The following is an 18,035-nucleotide window of genomic DNA, read 5'->3' as shown; positions in this document are numbered from 1 at the left end:
TAATAAGCATCTAGCCAGCTACTCCAAGTGCACAATGAGGCACTTTTGGTGACTACTTCTACATGGAAAATAATTTTTAAAAAAATCCAGTAATGGCGTGAGAGCTCCTTTTGCGGACAGGACTCTGGCATTACCACACTAAATATTCATTTATGCATATTGTTATGCTCTTCCTGTTCTGGGTCACACGCGAACCGGTGCTTGTCTCATCTGACTTTGGGCGAGAGGTGAAGTACGCTTAAACTTGTGGCCTGCCAACTGCAGTTGAGATTCATCAGTTAACTTATCATGGCAGCACAGGAAGAAAATGCCACCAATCACCTCCGCACAGAAAGTACAGCAAGACAGACTCACTAACCACATGCTGTACCTGACACGCCCACACTTAATATATTTATTCCAATTATGTAATTGTTCGCAGGCTTTTGTTCCATGTGAGCTTTAAACCTGTCTGGCTAACACTTTACGTACAGACTATTTTGCTCTAAAATGTCTGCGACATACGGTGTCAGTTTTAGTAGCAACATTCCAATGCTTGATACGGGACTTTTTTCCTCTCACACAATGTCCTTATGGAACGTTTCTTCCTCTTTCTACACTGTGTAGCCGACTCTCACTTGTCTTGGTTTTGTTCCAGTACTAATTACACAACAATTGAACATGTGCACTGTTAATTATCAGTGCATATTGTGTGTTAGGGTCAGAGCTCCATAAGATGGTACTTTTTTGTTTTTGTTTTATACATGCTTCTAACATGCACAATTGTCCAATAGTGTTAGTTTCAGAAATATCAATCAGAAATATAACAATTTTCTGTGAGCTTGATAATATTGCTGATGGAAATTTGAATATAAAGCAACAAACTAAACTTTTTGGGGGGGGGGTTATCAAATTATACTTTGGCATGAAGTAAACTATATCTTTTTGTATTTTGAGTAATGATGTACCAAACTTTGTCTAATTTCCATTAATAGTCAAGTCATTGGTGGTGTACATATCTTATTTGCTCCCCAAAACGTATAAATATTTCAATTAAAATATTACCATGCTCCCCAAAACATATTTATATGTTTTATGTTTTTTTTTTTTATGCTAGAGCATACATAAGGCTTTGATTCAGTCTATTAACTGAAGATAAAGCTTAAAGCAATGGTAGTTATTACAAAAACGGCCAGCAGGTGGCAGCAGAGTAAAAGAGCTCAACCAGGGCCGTGTTGCAAAAATATCTTTCCCCCACAGTTTTGAACAGATTTGTGAATAATGATGAAACTTTGCTATATTCTAATGCTAATTGCTGCAAAACGGAAACAGATAGAAATATACAGACGCTCCCCTACTTACGAACATTCGAGTTACGAACAACGGTACATACGAACATGTCTGCGCGCATGTCAAAAAATGTTCGGAAAGAGATGCTGTAAGTTAGATTTTGTATTGCGCACCTTTTTCCGAGTACTGTAGTGCTTCTTTCCGCCGCTAATACCGACGCTTGGCGCTGTGAGAGCTCACCCAGCATTGGAGGCTCAGCAACGTGTCGAGGAGGAGGAAGAAGAAGAAACGCCTGTCGCTCATAGATAAAGCCATCGCACTCTTCGAGCAGCAAGACCCAAATATTGAACGTTGCACAAAGGTTGCAAATCAATTGAATGATGCCATACAGTGCTACCGCATCATTTATGATGAAAAAAGAAGAAAACTGTGCAATCGTCGTTAGATCGCTTCTTTCGGCCAGTTTCTAGTAAATCCTCCTAGGAAGATACTCATCAACCCTCATCTTCTTCTCCGCGACCCTCAACTTCTTCCTACATTGAAGTTACGGAGGAGGAAGTAACTTTTGAAGCCCATTCCAGCGACGATGAAGAACCTCTCATGATATAAAATCCTCCTCTTCCTCCTCCTCCATCAAATCCTTAAGCATCGAGTACATCTTCCAAAAGTAAGTTAAACTTCATTTTATTTATCTTATTACGTACATGTACATACTGTGTGTGTCTCTCGCTCTCTCTCTCTAACATACGTAGTACAGTACTGTACGTATTCTCTTTAAACATAAATTATAATACAAAATATAGCACTGAAGCAACTTACGAACAAATTCACCTTACGAACGATCGCTCGGAACGTAACTCGTTCGTAAGTTGGGGAGCGTCTGTATATATTTTCCTGATGAAAAAAGAGACTCTAATCTCTGTTTTTATAGAAATAGAGCACAATATTCTGTGAGACTTGCAAAATCAGTCAAAATCCAGTAAAACAGCCGGGAGCGAAGGGGGTTGCTTTAGTGAAAATGGCTGTGAGTGAATGAGTTAATGGTAGCAAAACACCCCGCAACAGTACTCGCATTGTACAAATGTGTGAGTACAGAATAAATGTGTGAAAATAACTGATTCAATTCTACTTTAAGTGATGGTGAAATAAATAAATAAAAGTAGAAACTGAAAAGTACAAAACTAAAAATGGACAATTCCAAATATCCAGGCATTTCTGCAATGAAACAAAACAAAACACAAATGCTTCCTTTAGACGTAAACAACCGGTGTATTGTATAGCTTTCGGCGTTTGGCAAGTTTGACTTCCCTACATTGTTAGCACAAGTTACTGAAAGAGACTGAGTTGTTAATTGATGACCGACTCTATATGCGATGTGACAAATAAAATCCCTATATTATAGCTTCCTGCCTATAGGAGCTTTGCCTTTCGTGTCTAACAATTGCATCATGTATTGTTAGAAGACGGATGTATACTTGGTGAATTTTATTACAGTAGTCATTCTACTGTGTTGCTGAGGGGCAAAATTCTTGAGCTAAGCCAAATACCAGCCATGCTTCTGTCTCTTTTGAACCAGGCTGACTTACTGTTGCACAAGGACCTTGTCGATTTAGCCTTGAAACGAGAATTTCCTCGTCAAGCCAGCATACTTCAGATGATTTGTCTTGTCCGTCATGCACTTTGCATTACATTTTTTACATTTTTTAAATTAAATTAAAATTATTAATTTTTTTTTTGTACTGTTGAAGAAAAACACTTGTTCTAGCATATATCTGAGTTGTATATCTGTTATCTATTATTTAGTTTTGTGAACTGGAATTTTACTCTTAATATATTATATATATATATATATATATATATATATATATATATATATATATATATATATATATATATATATATATATATATATATACTGTATATATAATGACAGGGCTAGAACATGATTTGGGAAAAAGTGATTATAGAAATGTTCTAAAAGATCGCATATTAAATTGCAATTGCAATTTTAAGGGGATTTTTTTTCTTTATTATTTCTCAGAATCGTTTAGCTCTACTGATCCGAGTATCCACCTGATTTGTCTTGAACAGCCTGCTATTTATTTTTTATTTTTTTGTTTACAAAACAAAAGTCATATCATAACATAGATGGCACATTGTGGGCCACAAATGCGAGTGACACTCAATAAACAAACTGAGTAAAAAAGATCGTGTTGTGCTTATATCTGATTTTTCTCTCTGTGAAAAAAATGGCGTTAGAGTTAAGTCCTGAACTCTTGAAACACTGATAAAGATTTCAGCAACACAAACAGTCTGTAAAACAATATGGCAAGAATGTTGTTTCACAGCATTCCCTTTTGAACACTTGGCATGTGAGTAAAGGCTCCAAGTCTTACAACATCCGCTTGATCAACACTCCAGATTCAGTCTTCCAGTACATTTGTACATCAGTAAATATGCACATTCCCACATCATTTTTCGAAATGATATTAAGATTGCAGTTGAATTTTATGTAAAATCAGACATTTGGTGAGGCTGCATGGAATATCCAACCTGCCAAATGGTGTTAAAAAGATGAAATGGAAACATACAGTTTATCATAAATTGGGTGCAATTGACCAAATTCCTATTGATTGAGTCATCAATTATTATGCCCGTATCTATTCAATACCTAATAATGTGAGAATGCCACGTCATGTTTATGGAATGTTTGCCACTTTCATGCCCTGCAACCATACTTTGGTGACTTGGATGGAATTGTATGAGACTGACCAGCTGACCTGGACCTGTAGAAGGTTGTGAACTTAAATTCAGAATTAATTTCTCCGATACAGCATTCATACACAGTCATCTTATCAGTGGAAAAAAAATTCTCTATACTGATATTTTCTCTTTAGTACCAGGCCTTTCTTTGAAGAAAGTGTCATCCATCCATCCAAGAATGAACTAGTTGCAAAATATTCCAATTGCCTCATCGTGTTGTTGTGCTGGCCCATGATATAAGATTAAGATAAAATTGACCTTAATCTTACCGCTTGCTAGTTAAATACTGACTTGACTGCAAAAGAGTCAACCAGCAGGTATGTAACCCTTGGCATACTTGCTCCAATGAATGAGCTTGTCTTCAGGGTTTGTTTTGAGTGTGACCCTGCAGCGCCTCGGGACACTCCAGGAAGCGGACTTTTCTCCACATGCTCCACATACCTTTTCTACCTGTGAGTACCACTTAGCAGACAGAGCAGCGTCACAACAATCGAAAGCAATATCTATCTGCTCGCCTTTCAACATGCCCGCAGATTATTTATGCCACCGCCTGGCCACAATAAAGCTATAAATAATAGTAGAGTAAAATAGTAAAAAGCTTTTACCCAGCTTTTAACGAGAACGTTGTGGCAGCTGGTCCACAACAGCTGTCAATCATTGTTAAAGTGTGCCGTTTACTTAAAGTGGCAGACGACTTTTTTTATGCTGCCAAAATGGCTGCGCTAACGGCCATTTTGGGACACGTCAACGTCCCGGATCGCTATTGATGTGGCGCAGGTGCTTAAAAAGATGCTGTAGGGCAGTCTTGGATGCTTCTGTAACATCCCATAGACATCGAGGACAGTGCTTTCGGATTGGCAGGCTTGGGTGGTGGTCCCCCCTTTTTTAGGAAATATTCCACAGTACACATTTTTTTCCCCACTGCTGACTGGATGGACGAAAGTTCACATTTTTGGAAGTGAATTGATATGAAATCAAATTAAATGGTGTCGCAATAAAATCAATTCCATGATTCAGGGATGTGATTTTTCCGCTAATTCGCGGAATTCCGCTTTTTTTATCTCCCCCCCCCAAAAAAAAATCTGTTTTTTTTTTTTTTTTAGTTCATTGTGTATGCACATGACTCCGACAGATAACATCTTCTGCTATAACAAAGACATTTGTGGTATGCTCTAATATGAGTTACTTTTCATTTGGTCATGATACAATTATTTGTTCATGAAATTTGAACTCTTCAACATTATTTATGTGTTAACTTAGTAATCACATTAGTTAGATATGATGATATTCTCAGTGATAGTTTTTAAAAGCAAAGGCAGTCCAATGTTTTTGAATGTGACTGATTTTGAGTTGACTAAAACTGCCATTTTATATGGGATAGTTCAATATACATTGAAAATTTATGCTGTTGTTTTGTCTATTTCTTTGTCATGTGAGTGCATTGAAAGTACTTAAAAACACGGAAAACCCATGAGCTGGACCTAGCTGGGTGCCAGCGGCCCCCAGACCCCCGGCTAAATTTTCAGATAATTTCACTTTGGTCAAATCACATCCCTGATGATTAGTTGAATACATGGTAGGCACTTATACGAATATTCACGGGCAAAAATTTGGGTGCCAGTGCGTCCGTGCATCTCACCTTTTTCCACCCCTGACCTGTTTTCATGCCTGTAAATGGGTTGCAATCATTGGCATGGACAGAATTCCAGTAACGCAAATAATGTGAAATGTAATTTATTGCCTATGGTTACGAGCTGTGGGTCGTGACCGAAAGAACAAGATCCCGGCCGAAATGAGTTTCCTCCGCAGGGTAGCCGGGCTCTCCCTTAGAGATAGGGTGAGAAGCTCGGTCATCCGGGATGGGACTCAGCGTTGAGAGGAACCAGTTGAGGTGGCTCAGGCATCTGGTTCGGATGCCTCCTGGACGCCTCCCTGGGGGAGGTGTTCCGGGCATGTCCTACCGGCGGGAGGCCCCGGGGACGACCCAGGACATGCTGGAGATACTATGTCTCTCGGCTGGCCTGGGAACGTCTTGGGATCCCGTTAAGAGGAGCTGGCTGAAGTGGCTGGGGAGAGGGAAGTCTGGGCTTCCCCGCTAAAGCTGCTGCCCCCGCGACCTTTTCTGTAATGTTCTTAGAAGACATTTTGCCTCTCGTCTGAGCGGGCTTCCTCACATTATGCACAGGGCTGGATAGGAAAGCTGTTTAGGTTCGAGGCACCACTAACGGCTTTAATGTTTATTTCTAATCTTTCTGTGCATGAAGTGAAAAAAGCCTGCTCGGATGAGAGCTTATTTTAAGGACGTTCAGAAAAGTCCAAATGTCATCGATTCATGAGAATGTTCACAGGCAAGACAAAGTAAATTATTCATCCAGCAATGAGACAGGGATGTATAATTATTGTTTTTAAAATCTTTTTACAACACTGTGTAATGAATGCACTGCAACAATCACAGTCTGTTTAACAACGCTCAAGTCAATTCGAAACACGCGCACGCATGCCACCTGAACATTCTCGGCGGCCCAGAGATGCTCCAGCAGCCTGTTTCATGGACTGGGCCGTAAAACTGGAATGATGCCTCTCCGCGAATGTGTCCTGACTTTAGGAATGACTAAAAGGCCAGAGCAGGAGGACCTCGGGGTGTGCAAGGGTTCATAGGTTAAAAGCAAGTTTGAAAGATAAAAGAAGGTCATGGATCGTTAAGATACTTAAAAACCAGTGAAAGAACCTTCATTCGATCCTGAAACTCACGGGAAGCCAACGCAGGGATTTGGAAAATGGTGTTCCTGCGTTGTGGTCTGGTTATGTTCTTCAAGTGATTTAAAAATATATGATATATTTTAACGTATGGAAAAAAATTGAGCTCACAGTCTAAATTAATGCGCAGGTTTTTCAGGAATTTAAAAGCCAGTGCTTTTAATTTAGTTCAAAGTTTCTCTTTCTGGGCCTGCGGGACCAATGACTAAACTTCAGGTTTTGCTTTGTTAAACCAGAATAAGTGAGAACGGGTATGAGCTGGAATTACATCTTGATAAGGAAAAAAAAAAAGTCAAGAAGTGGCATTCCTGACCGTCTAAAGTGACTTGGTCACACACATTCTGATGATAGCTTTCTTTCTCCTCAAATCAAGTCACCTAAATAAGGACCTGAAGGACAGAAACCGAACATACCAATTGCGCAACATCATTTACATATTAAAAGCCTTTCATGCATATGCAAAAGGCAAGCAACCCCAGACACCATCGCCACAACTGTTTCACATAAGGCACTACATGTCTAGACTGTCTAGCAAATCACTCCTATTTATATAACAGGACTAAAAGGGTTAAATCCTGGTCTCAAGGGTGGGTGAAAAAAAACTCACACAAAGATGGATTTTTTTTTTTTGTAATTTCAATAATAATAATACTTAAATTGTTTGAGTAACTTTAAACTTAAAGTAATCACTTTCCTCAAACTGTTTGAGCTGAACTAACTTTTAGCAGATTTTACAGTCATAACAAAAAAAAAAGCACTTTCATAATTTTTTTTTTTTTTTACATAAAAAAATGGATCACTGTCTTTGCTGTGACTAAAAAAAAAAATCAGTCAGCTGTGGTTTGTTGTTTCACTTCTCTCTTCCAAGTGCCTACACCCTTCTCCAGCTCGCCCATGTGTACACTCATTGCATTGTAATAATTTGTCGGCTGGGCAGGGTAGTGACTCATGCTGCTAAGCTTAGTGTGCATCTTAGCAAGAAAAGCTTACTTTTGTCAGGGCCTTCGCCAGCGTGTCATCGCCGCTGTGTGCATTACATAATTTCATGTTACATTAAACTGCCAAGCGCATTATGTTGTTGAAACAAACACTGCAAGCGTCTTCTAACACCCAACTGGCCTTTAAAAATATGCATTTACATGCTAACCGATCCACCGACGTTAGCTTAGAGCTTTAAAAGAGTTGATATTGTGTATTTCGGACATTTTTCTGCCAAAATACTCGAAAGGATGAATAATTACGGCAACCATATTCCACTAAAAGCAGATTGTCAACTGTAAGTGAGCTGCAGCACAGTGGCCAAGATCATTCTGCGGTTTAACAGGACAGGTTTTACTCAGAACAGGCCTCGCCATGGTTGGCCCAAAAGTTGAGTACAGAGCTTGTCTTGCCAGCTGAAGAGGTTGAGGTTGAAGGGGTGGGGGTGGGGGGGGGCTAGTTTGTCAGTGCTCAGACCATACACCGCTTCTGAAGCTGATTCACAAGAAAGCCCGCAAAACAGTTTGCTGAAAACAAGAAGACCAAGGAGATGGATTACTGGAACTTTGTCCTGCGGTCTGATGAGACCATGGTAAACTCATTCGGTTCAGATAGCCAAGCATGTGCGGTGGCAACCAGGTGAGAAGTACAAAGACAAGTCAAGGGCGGTATTCCAACATGGTTAATGACCACTGCATAGAGATCCGGACGTCACGTGACTATTTCTTTGAACACGCCCCCCCACCCCCCCCACGTGGCAAGAAAGTAGCGGTGCAGCGTTAATGGATTCGATCGGCGAGGAGCGCTAATTAATTAATTAATATTTATTATTTTTTTAATTTATTTTATTTTTTTTATTTTTTTTGACAGACAAATTTGATCATTCAAAGGCTTTATAAATGTATACAATCCGGATTTATTTCCCCTTTATGTGTGGTCAAAATGGCATTGAAATTAGCATGTCTTGCAGTGTTATTGTGGTACTTAGCAATTTAGCAGCTGCTAATTCGACCGCGGCCGCCGCCATTTATGCCGTAAAAAGTCTTCTTTATGGACGGTGTTGGTCAGTTATTAAATTAAACTGTGTAATATCTATTAAACCGTATCAGCACAAATGAAAACAACAGATTATTTCTCCTCCCACATTTTGCGTGTGCTAGCAGTTTTGCGTGTGCTAGCAGTTAGCATATGCTGATTCAGCCACCATGTATAATTTGCAACAATGGCTACGCGTTGGTTCCTCTTTTGGTAGCCTGGAGCATGCTCTATCCATTTTTTTTGCATCTTCTCGTTGTGGCAGCTGGTCCACAACAGCTGTCAATCCTTGCGTGGCGTTTGCCGTTTACTCAAAGTGGCAGACGCGTTTTCTATGCCGCCAAAATGGCTGCGCTAACGCCCATTTTGGGACAACGTTCAACGTCTGGATCTCTATTGCTAAAGAGGCTGAGGGCAACGATGATGAACTGGCCAAACATGTCTCCAGACCTAAACCCTATTGAATTCTTAAATGGAAGGTGGAGGAGCATAAGATCTTGAATAACCGCCACCTCCATGATGTCATCATGGCGGAGTGGAAGAGGATTCTGGTGAACTCCATTGCCAAGAGTTAAGGCAGTATTGGAAAATAATGGCGGCCACATCAATATTGACGCGGTTGGAATTTTTAATTAGGGGTGTGTTCACTTTTGCTGCCCGGGGTTTCGATGGGTTAGTGATTGTTTTTTTAAGGCAGCAGTACATTTACACTGCTACATTAGCTGTACACTGTGTCATTTCTTCAGTGTTGCCCAGGGTTAGAAAGATAGATAGATGCATGACATGATGATTGTTTGATTGCCACATCAGTTATCACTCTGTTTTGAAACCCATTCAAAAGAATTTACCGCCTATCGAACTCCATGTAATATGTGAATTGAGGCTTTGCTATGCAGTTAAAAACAAAACAGCAGGCACATTGCGGCAGCTGTGATAAAAGCCTAAATGTCACAAAGGTATTGTTAAGACAACTATTCATGGAGGTAGAATGAAGGGTTTGTGTCGTTCTCTGTAACGACTGGTTCGTCCAGTTACAAAGGAGTGGTGTGTTTCTCTCTGCAATGGCTTTTTCTCAATGTGCTTCTCGGCAGGTTTCGACTGCCAAAAAGGCCTGCATGTGGCTCTCTCCAACATACTTTTAAACTGAGGCGTGTGCATGTGAGTGTTGCAAGGGGACAGGGGGGGCATGAGGAGAGGCAGTGCCGATGTGGCCCAACCTGTTCTCCTGGTTGCCATCGAGCTTCTTAGGCATTTAACTGGCAGGTCCTTCCCATCCTTGTGACAAAGCAAGAGTGACACGCTGAAGAGGAGACATCTCTCGCTGGGCTTTCCTTAGGTGGAGGCGTCCCTGGGAGCAGGATACAGTGAGTGCACCGACTAGCTTCCCTTTCTTTAAAAGCAAAATAAAATCGTACTTAATTTTTAAGATGCATGTGATGCAGATGAAATAATTGGGCCTTTCTGACTGATTTTGTACACATGCTGATTTAAACCATTTAACAAGGACGATTCGGTTTGGTTTAAATAAGTGATATTATGCTTATGATTCGATATGCTCCGATTCGATATTATCGATATATTTTAAAGTGGAGCGATTTAATTCGGCTTGTTTCATTTGCATATATATACCGTGCATATATATATATATATATGTATGTATGTATGTATGTATGTATATATATATATATATATATATATATATATATATATATGTATGTATATATATATATATATATATATATATATATGTATGTATATATATATATATATATGTATATATATATATATATGTGTGTGTGTGTGTGTTAGGGGTGTCAGGCGATTTAATCATAATTAATCGCATGACTTCAATAGTTAACTCACAATGAATTAATTGCAAATTTTATATCTGTTTTAAAATTACTATTAAATGTACAATAATATTTTTCTCTTATTAAAATAAAAGTGGAAACAAATACGTTAAACTAATAATAATTCGTAAAATTGAGTTAAAATGAAAAAGATGTACTGTGCTAAAAAAACAAACAATTGATTTGATTTGTGTTGAGGTCATTTATTCTGCCACTAGATGGCATAATTGCTTGCGAATTTGTAAGACATTGGTGCATTTTTCTTTTCATATTAAGAGCTATCTAATTTTTAACATGAAGTAACTTCAAATTCTGCACATTTTTAAAATTGTAAAATACAACTTGACCCCAGTTTCCACAAATATATCCATTATTATTAAATTGTATTACTCCTAAATTTTGACGTGGACTTGTCCGCTGCATTGCGACTGGAAGGGGCGGTCATTAATCGCCCGTTAAAAAAAATTGTGGCGTTGAAGGAACTTTAAATTAACTCGAAATTAATGCACTAATTTGGACACCCCTATATATATATATATATATATATATATATATATATATATATATATATATATATATATATATATATATATATTATGTGTGTGTGTGTGATGTGTGTGTATATATATATATATATATATGACATACATACTGTACATACACAAATTTTAAGCAATATCTGTGATGTGTGAAAAGCTAAAATATTTTTGTTGGTTTTGTAGCATCAACCAACATATTGTTTGGTATTTGTTTACCTAATGCACACATGCAATGTACCTTGTTAAGTTTACATGCGGAGATGTTCGGGTGTGGTTGACAGACAGACTGTTATGTGACAGAATGCGCGTGTCAATCAGTGCGGGGGAATGCAAACCGACTGGTCCACATGCATGCATTCCCCTGCAGAGGCCTTGGATTCTTGAGGTGCGGTGTTGACGAGGGTGTTGTTGTTTCTGTGTCTCGCGGGAACGGCTCAGGTTAGGAACATTGACCACATGCAAGCAAAATGGGGATTAGATTCAAGTGAACCTTCCTTATCAAACATCGATTGTTGGGTTGTTTTGTTTTGATGTATTTGTCTTATATCGGGTACTGCTAATGTGTTTATTTCACATGGTTACTTTAAAATGGAAAATCGGTCTCCACTTAATGTATGACTTTTGGTAAAGGATTCTTTAACCTGTACTTTTTCTTGTCACACTATTTTTGGTATAAAATTGTATATATTAGAGAACCCTCACACGAGTTTGTTCAGTCAAATTTTTGTTGTGCATTGATATCTAATCCAAAGAAAACGTTTTTCCTTATTTCCAGAGATACATGTGCAGAGCAGCTTCCATGATATGTCTAAATAAACACACCTAAGATACAATGGTAAGTTAAAAAATAAAAATAAAAAATTTTAAATTATCCGATCATGAACATTGTTTTGCTTGAGTCTGAGAAGTCACCGTCTAAATCAATTTGTGACCAAGAGCGCCGACAGCATGAGCAGCTATTATGAAAACGTGGTCTTGGATAATGCTGGGAAAGGGGCCATCATTCGAGGAATCCCAGATGGCACCGTTGGTGGATCCGGTGGCGCGCAGGCAGGTAAGTAAGCCAGTCAGCATGACCCGGTTTGACATCTGCGGTCGACGCATTTGAGACGAGTTTCACGAGTTTGCAATTGTTTCAGCGGAGGACATGTTAGCGGCCACGATACACCTCGATCATCTCAGCCCGAATGAGGTGCGGAACATCCTGAAGGTGCTGCAGCCGTACGATAACAACATGAAGGTGGTGACAAAGAAGGAGCTCAGCGCCAGTGCCAGCCTCAGCTCGTTGGAATCAGGCCTTCAAGACCCGTCCGAGGTAAATATTTAGCATTCAAACCAATCAGGACAATTTCACCAAAAACAAAACAATCACAATGAATAGTGTATATTTAAGATTTTATTGTAATCAGTACCAGTAGATCTGGTAGGTGACTGATCCAGTTAAACAATATCATCCTGTAATGTTAAGAATAATGTTGTCGTCAATAAGGTGGTACTTCTATTGGTATAAAGGCATTTTTGTGCTACGTCCACTTTAGCACTTAGATTGCTAAATGCTAAAAAAAAAAATGCTAAAAACTAAGATTAAGACGGCTAACAAGTTTAATGCCGCAATTAATTGCTTGGGAGGAATCAATTCAGCTTTTCACTAACATCTGGCTGTAACTGGTTTAAAGCTTTGAACAGCAAATTGCAGAAAAAAATCTGAGCAAAAATCATACTCGCTAAACTTAACTGGAATAAAATTATTTTTTGTTAAGGTGTAAGTCAGCCGGAGGAGTAGCCCAAAAACGTAAAAGTATATGAACTCTTTGACTGCCAGACGTTTTCAGAAAAGGGATGCCGTGGGTGCCAGCCGATTTAAGCATTTTTGACTGATCTTTCAAGGTCCACAGAAAATTATGTGTTTGGACTATGGAAACACACATACTACCAAATGAAAGATTGGACTATCATCTTTCATCAGAATTTTTTTTTGTTTCTACCTTATTCCGTTTTTCAGTAATCAACAATAGAAAATGGTTAGTTTCACCTCTGTTTTGAAAAAAACGTCTTTTAACGTCTTTGGCACTCCTCCATAGGATTTTACTAAACGTTATTTAACGTTTTTGGCAGTCAAAGAGTTAAAATAGTGTGAAATATTTTACATTATATTATTCATCAGTAATGTTATTTGCTTGTTTTCATAACAGAGTTCCGAGTTTTGACTTTGACTTTTGAGGTCTGCACAATAAATGGTCTTAAAATTACATTACAGCAGAACATTAAAAAAAAAAAAAAGTTTTTTTTTTTTTTTAGCTTTGATCATAGAACAGAAATTTAAAACAGTTTGATACTATATACACAATTCACATTTAAGAAATAAAAAATTTTGATTAATAAAACCCTTGCTTCAGTTCCCTGGGATTAACCTGCAAAATAATAATAATAATAATAATAATAAAAATAATGAATTGCTTCACAAAATTAGAAAGTTGCTCCGCAAATGAAGTCATTGATTCTCAAAACTGCTCCGCGAAGAGAAAAAAAACCACCATTTCGAACCTTGTGCACATGAAAGTGACGTCATGTTTTCATGAATGGTTTTGAAAGCTTGTGTGTTTTTTAACTTTTGAAAATAGTGTTCACCTTTTTTTTTTTTCTTTTAAATCAACAGACACTCAGTGGTGACTTCCTAAAGAAGAGCGATCTGGACATATCATCTGAGAAACATCTTTTTTCTTCTGATAGCATGACAGCAAAATTACAGGCTGCTGCGGGTGAATTCAATGGTTCACTGGTCAATGACCTTCCTAATGTCAACCTCACAAAACCGTCAGCTGATGCTGGTGCAGAGTTGACCTTACCCTCCCCTGGAATGCTTGATGCAGATCTTGACGGCACCCTCGCAACACCCGATGTTAGTTTGGCAGCGCCCCAACTCAACAATTACAGTGCTTCGCTTGATATTGACAAACCCCAAGTAAAGTCAGGTGACCTCCATTACGAAGCCCCACACTTTACAATGCCGAAATTTGATGTACCTGCGTTAGACGGTGGCCTAAATCTTCCCACTGTTAACGGCGAAACGCAGGGCCTCGACTTGCCTTCACCAAAAGTAGGCATTAATGGAACGAAAATGGATCTGAATGGACCAAGAGTGGATTTAAATGATTCTGATGTTAATTTTGAAACGCCACATGCTGACATTGATCTATCATCAGATCCTTTCAAGCGGCCATTCCAAAAGTTAAAGGGACCCCATTTGAAGTTGAAAAAGCCCAAACTTCCGGGTGCAAAAGCTGATCTGGACTTAGATGCAGGCCTGAGCACACCTGAGGTTGATTTATCCGTCCCCAAAGTGGAGGGTGGATTACACGCACCAGATATTGACGTTAACTTGCCAAACGCTGACCTTAAAGGCCCTCATTTTAACATTCAAGAGCCACATTTGGATGGGAAATTTGTCTGGCCTCATCAGAAATGGAAGAAAGCAAAACTAAAAGGCCCGAAAGCAGATCTAGACCTAGATACAGGCCTGACGACACCAGATTTAGATCTGTCAACTCCAGAGCTCGGGAACGGCATTAACGCTCAGGTGGCTCTCCCAAAAGCTGTCTTAAAAAGTCCCAGTTTAGATGTTGAGGGTCCAAATCTTAACATTGATACTCCGTCTGCAAAAAAGAGCTGGCACCTGAATTTGAAGAAACCCAAATTACCCGACCTTAAAGCGGACACAGATGTTAATCTCTCCGTCCCGAGCATTGACGGTCATATTAATGGACCGAATGTTGACCTGAATTCACCCAATGTAGACGTCCATTCACCAGATGTGGGCATTGAGGCGCCATCAGTTAAAAGCAAGTTCCCGACGATGAAAAAGCCAAAGTTTTGGCTCGCTGGACCCAAGTTGAGAAGCCCAAGTGTTGATCTCGATACTGATGTGAAAGCTTCTCCTAAAAGGGCATCGCTTCATGGCCTTGATCTGAATTTACCCGATGCTGATGTAGATGCATCTGGAAAGATGAAATGGCACACCCTGAAAAAGCCCAAATGGACCATCTCAGGTGCGAAGTTTCATGGTCCAGATGTTGGTACGAACGTTTCAACACCCGACCTGAGTCTCGCAGCTCCAAAGGTCGACGGTCAGCTAAATGCAGACATTGATGCTGTTGCTCCATCTGGAAAATTCAAATGGCTCAAGAAACCCAAATTTGGTACACTGAAAATCCCCAAATCTGATATTGACGGTGACATCGAGGTGCCAGATGTGGATCTCAGGGGATCTGATTTAAGGGCAGATGTTGATCTTTCACAAAAAATTGATACAGCGGACATCAATATCAAAGGCCCTAATTTAGATGTCCACACGCCTGATAATAAACTGAAGCTACCAAAACTTAAAATCCCCAAACATGGAACCGGGAATCTCAAATTTCCCAAACTAAACTGGCCAAAGGGTGAAAAGCCCGATCTGGATATCGATGCTGATGTGAAGGGTCCACATCTGGATCTGGCACCAGATTTGAGCCTTTCCGCTCCCAAGATTGATGGTGGCGTTGCTGCTCCAGATGTAAATCTGCCTACAGCGCATTTAAATGCTGATCTACCCGATTTCCCCAATGCTGACGTAGGATTACCACAGCTGGATATTTCTAGCCCTCAAATCAAAAGCTCGGGTGTTGACATGAATCTGCCCAATGCGGATGTAAAGTCACCCAATCTGCATCTGCCCGATCTCAACACAAAAACAACAGGCCTGAGTCTTGGAAATTTCCGTGCACCTAACATGGTCACCAAAATGCTAAATGCTGACCTGGAAACACCCGATGCCAGGCTCAATAGTCACGTTCCGGATGCGGGTATCAAAATGTCCGCCGGAGATCTTAAAGGGCCGGATGCACAGTTAAAAACACCAATTCTGGGGTTAGATTCCCAGCTGGGGGATTTTACATTGCCTCATTATAATCTTCCCAACCTGGATCTTTCAAGCCCTGGAGTAGAAGTTCCCAGTGTTCATCCGTCAGTTCAAACTGGACTGGACACACTTCGGGCTAACATAGGCACGGGTCCAAACATCTCTGTTCCTTCAGCAGATTTAAGTGGTCCGAAGATTAAAAGTAACATAAACGGACCACAAGTAGATGTGGAAGCTCCAAAGGTAGACGCTGGTCTGGAAAAGCCCAAATTGCCACATTTCAAGGTTCCAAAACTAAGTTTCTCGGGTTCGAAAACTAAAACTCCCAGTCCAAAAGTGTCACTTGACGGCGAAATCTCACCTCTCGAAGTCTCTTCCCCAGAAATGAGCACCAACAGTCCCGAAATAGCAATCAGAGCCGGAGATTCTGGTTCACCCAAAAGTAAATTTAAATGGCCCTTTAAATGGGGATTTAAATCCCACTCGCTTAACATTGCAGAAAACGAACGCAATCCTGATGCGGTTGCGCCCAAATTCAGAGTCCACTCCTTGCCCAAACACTGCATAGTAGACACGAAAACAGAAACGGAAGACATCTTTAACTTGTCCAAATTTGACAGCGAGGCCAAGGATTACGTCGTCAGCAAAGGAATCCGTTTACCGGTTGTGAACGCGCCGTCAAGAAATGGAGAGAGGATCGACATCATGGAGAGGTTGAAAATGGCGATGGAAAAAGCACCGTCAACTAACGCCTCGCCAACGGAGGAGAAAACTGTCCGTCTGGAGAGCCTTGATGCCTCCGGAGAAGCAGGAGACGCCACTTTAGTTCGAGGGGGGACTTTTAAAGTGGAAAAGTCGGAGTTCCCGTCGGGCTTCATAGAGCTCGCAAGCTCAGCAGAAGAATCAGATGATAATAACAAATTATCATTAGGCCTCTCCAAAATGCTCGTACTTGACGCCTGATTCTGACATAAGAGCTGAAATGAAGAGAGCCGTTTTCTCGGAACTATGTGCATATTCCTGTTATTTATATATATACATAAATATATATGTATGGATTTTTATCTTTTTTGTAAGATTAATCTGCAAATGTTGCTGCAAAACTGTTCCATGTTCAGACATCATTTTCCTTTTAATTAAGTAATTGTGAATGAATGTGATTGAAATCTTGTGTTTAATAAAACACCAGTATATTAAAATATATCCACTGATGACGGAATTTTTATTTATTTTTTTGTATCAAAAGTAAACATGAAGTGAAAGGATGCAAGAGTAATGAAATTGAATTTTGTACGGACTTGGAATCAGGACTGCAGGGTTGGAGGTAGTGTTAATTTTATCCGCCATTTTTAAATTTAGTCTCAGTTTTAGTCCAGTTTCAATCACGCTTGCTAGTTTTTAATCATAGTCAACCCGTTTTTGTTGAGTCCATTTTTAGTCTTATTTATTTAAGTCCAAGAAAACATAATTTTATTCATCTAGTTTTAGTCAACAAAAACTGCCAACTTTTTAGTCTAGTTTTAGTCAGTTTATCGCAGATAATGTTGAACATTTCGAATCTAAAACTATTTCACATAAAAGGTTATCATCTTTTTGATGAAAAACAGCTTGACACACAATTACAGTATATCAACAAGTGGATGCTATGGCTAGCATTTAGCAATTAGCCAGCATTAGTTAGCAGTCGGATTAACATTATTGTTTTAGCTGTTGGATTAATGTTACGTTATTAAACTATCTTTTTTTTTTTAAACCGTTCACCGTAAATCCACCTCCTGTCTGTCCCATCGCTAACTGCAGATTATAATAATTTTCATCTCGTTTTTGTTCATGAACTAAATGTCCATAGATTTTAGTCACATTTTTATTAAGTGAAGTACATTTTCATCTCGTCTTCACTAGTCGACGAAAATACATACTTATTTAGTCCCAGTTATTGTTTATTAA

General features: G+C 39.4%; 1 protein-coding gene across 1 annotated transcript; it reads left to right on the top strand.

Annotated features, from left to right (window-relative positions):
* The first annotated feature begins 10,088 nt into the window (after nt 1-10,088).
* LOC144061965 (uncharacterized) lies at nt 10,089-17,299 on the top strand. The gene is made up of 5 exons (XM_077582927.1): nt 10,089-10,166; nt 11,967-12,026; nt 12,128-12,245; nt 12,331-12,506; nt 13,848-17,299. The coding sequence occupies exons 2-5, from the start codon at nt 12,024-12,026 to the stop codon at nt 17,049-17,051; spliced, it is 3,501 nt and encodes a 1,166-aa protein (XP_077439053.1). The 5' UTR covers nt 10,089-10,166; nt 11,967-12,023; the 3' UTR covers nt 17,052-17,299.
* The last annotated feature ends 736 nt before the right edge of the window (nt 17,300-18,035 follow it).

The sequence above is a fragment of the Vanacampus margaritifer genome, chromosome 12 (assembly GCF_051991255.1).
Source record: "Vanacampus margaritifer isolate UIUO_Vmar chromosome 12, RoL_Vmar_1.0, whole genome shotgun sequence".
Classification (NCBI taxonomy): domain Eukaryota; kingdom Metazoa; phylum Chordata; class Actinopteri; order Syngnathiformes; family Syngnathidae; genus Vanacampus; species Vanacampus margaritifer.
The sequence above is the reverse complement of the archived record's forward strand: the minus strand, read 5'-3'. Positions and strand labels throughout refer to the sequence as shown.

Excerpts from the sequence above, each read along its gene's own strand:
- LOC144061965 (XM_077582927.1), top strand. Across the intron at positions 12,246-12,330 it reads ATCCGGTGGCGCGCAGGCAG|CGGAGGACATGTTAGCGGCC; the intron begins GTAAGTAAGCCA and ends CAATTGTTTCAG. Across the intron at positions 12,507-13,847 it reads GCCTTCAAGACCCGTCCGAG|ACACTCAGTGGTGACTTCCT; the intron begins GTAAATATTTAG and ends TTAAATCAACAG.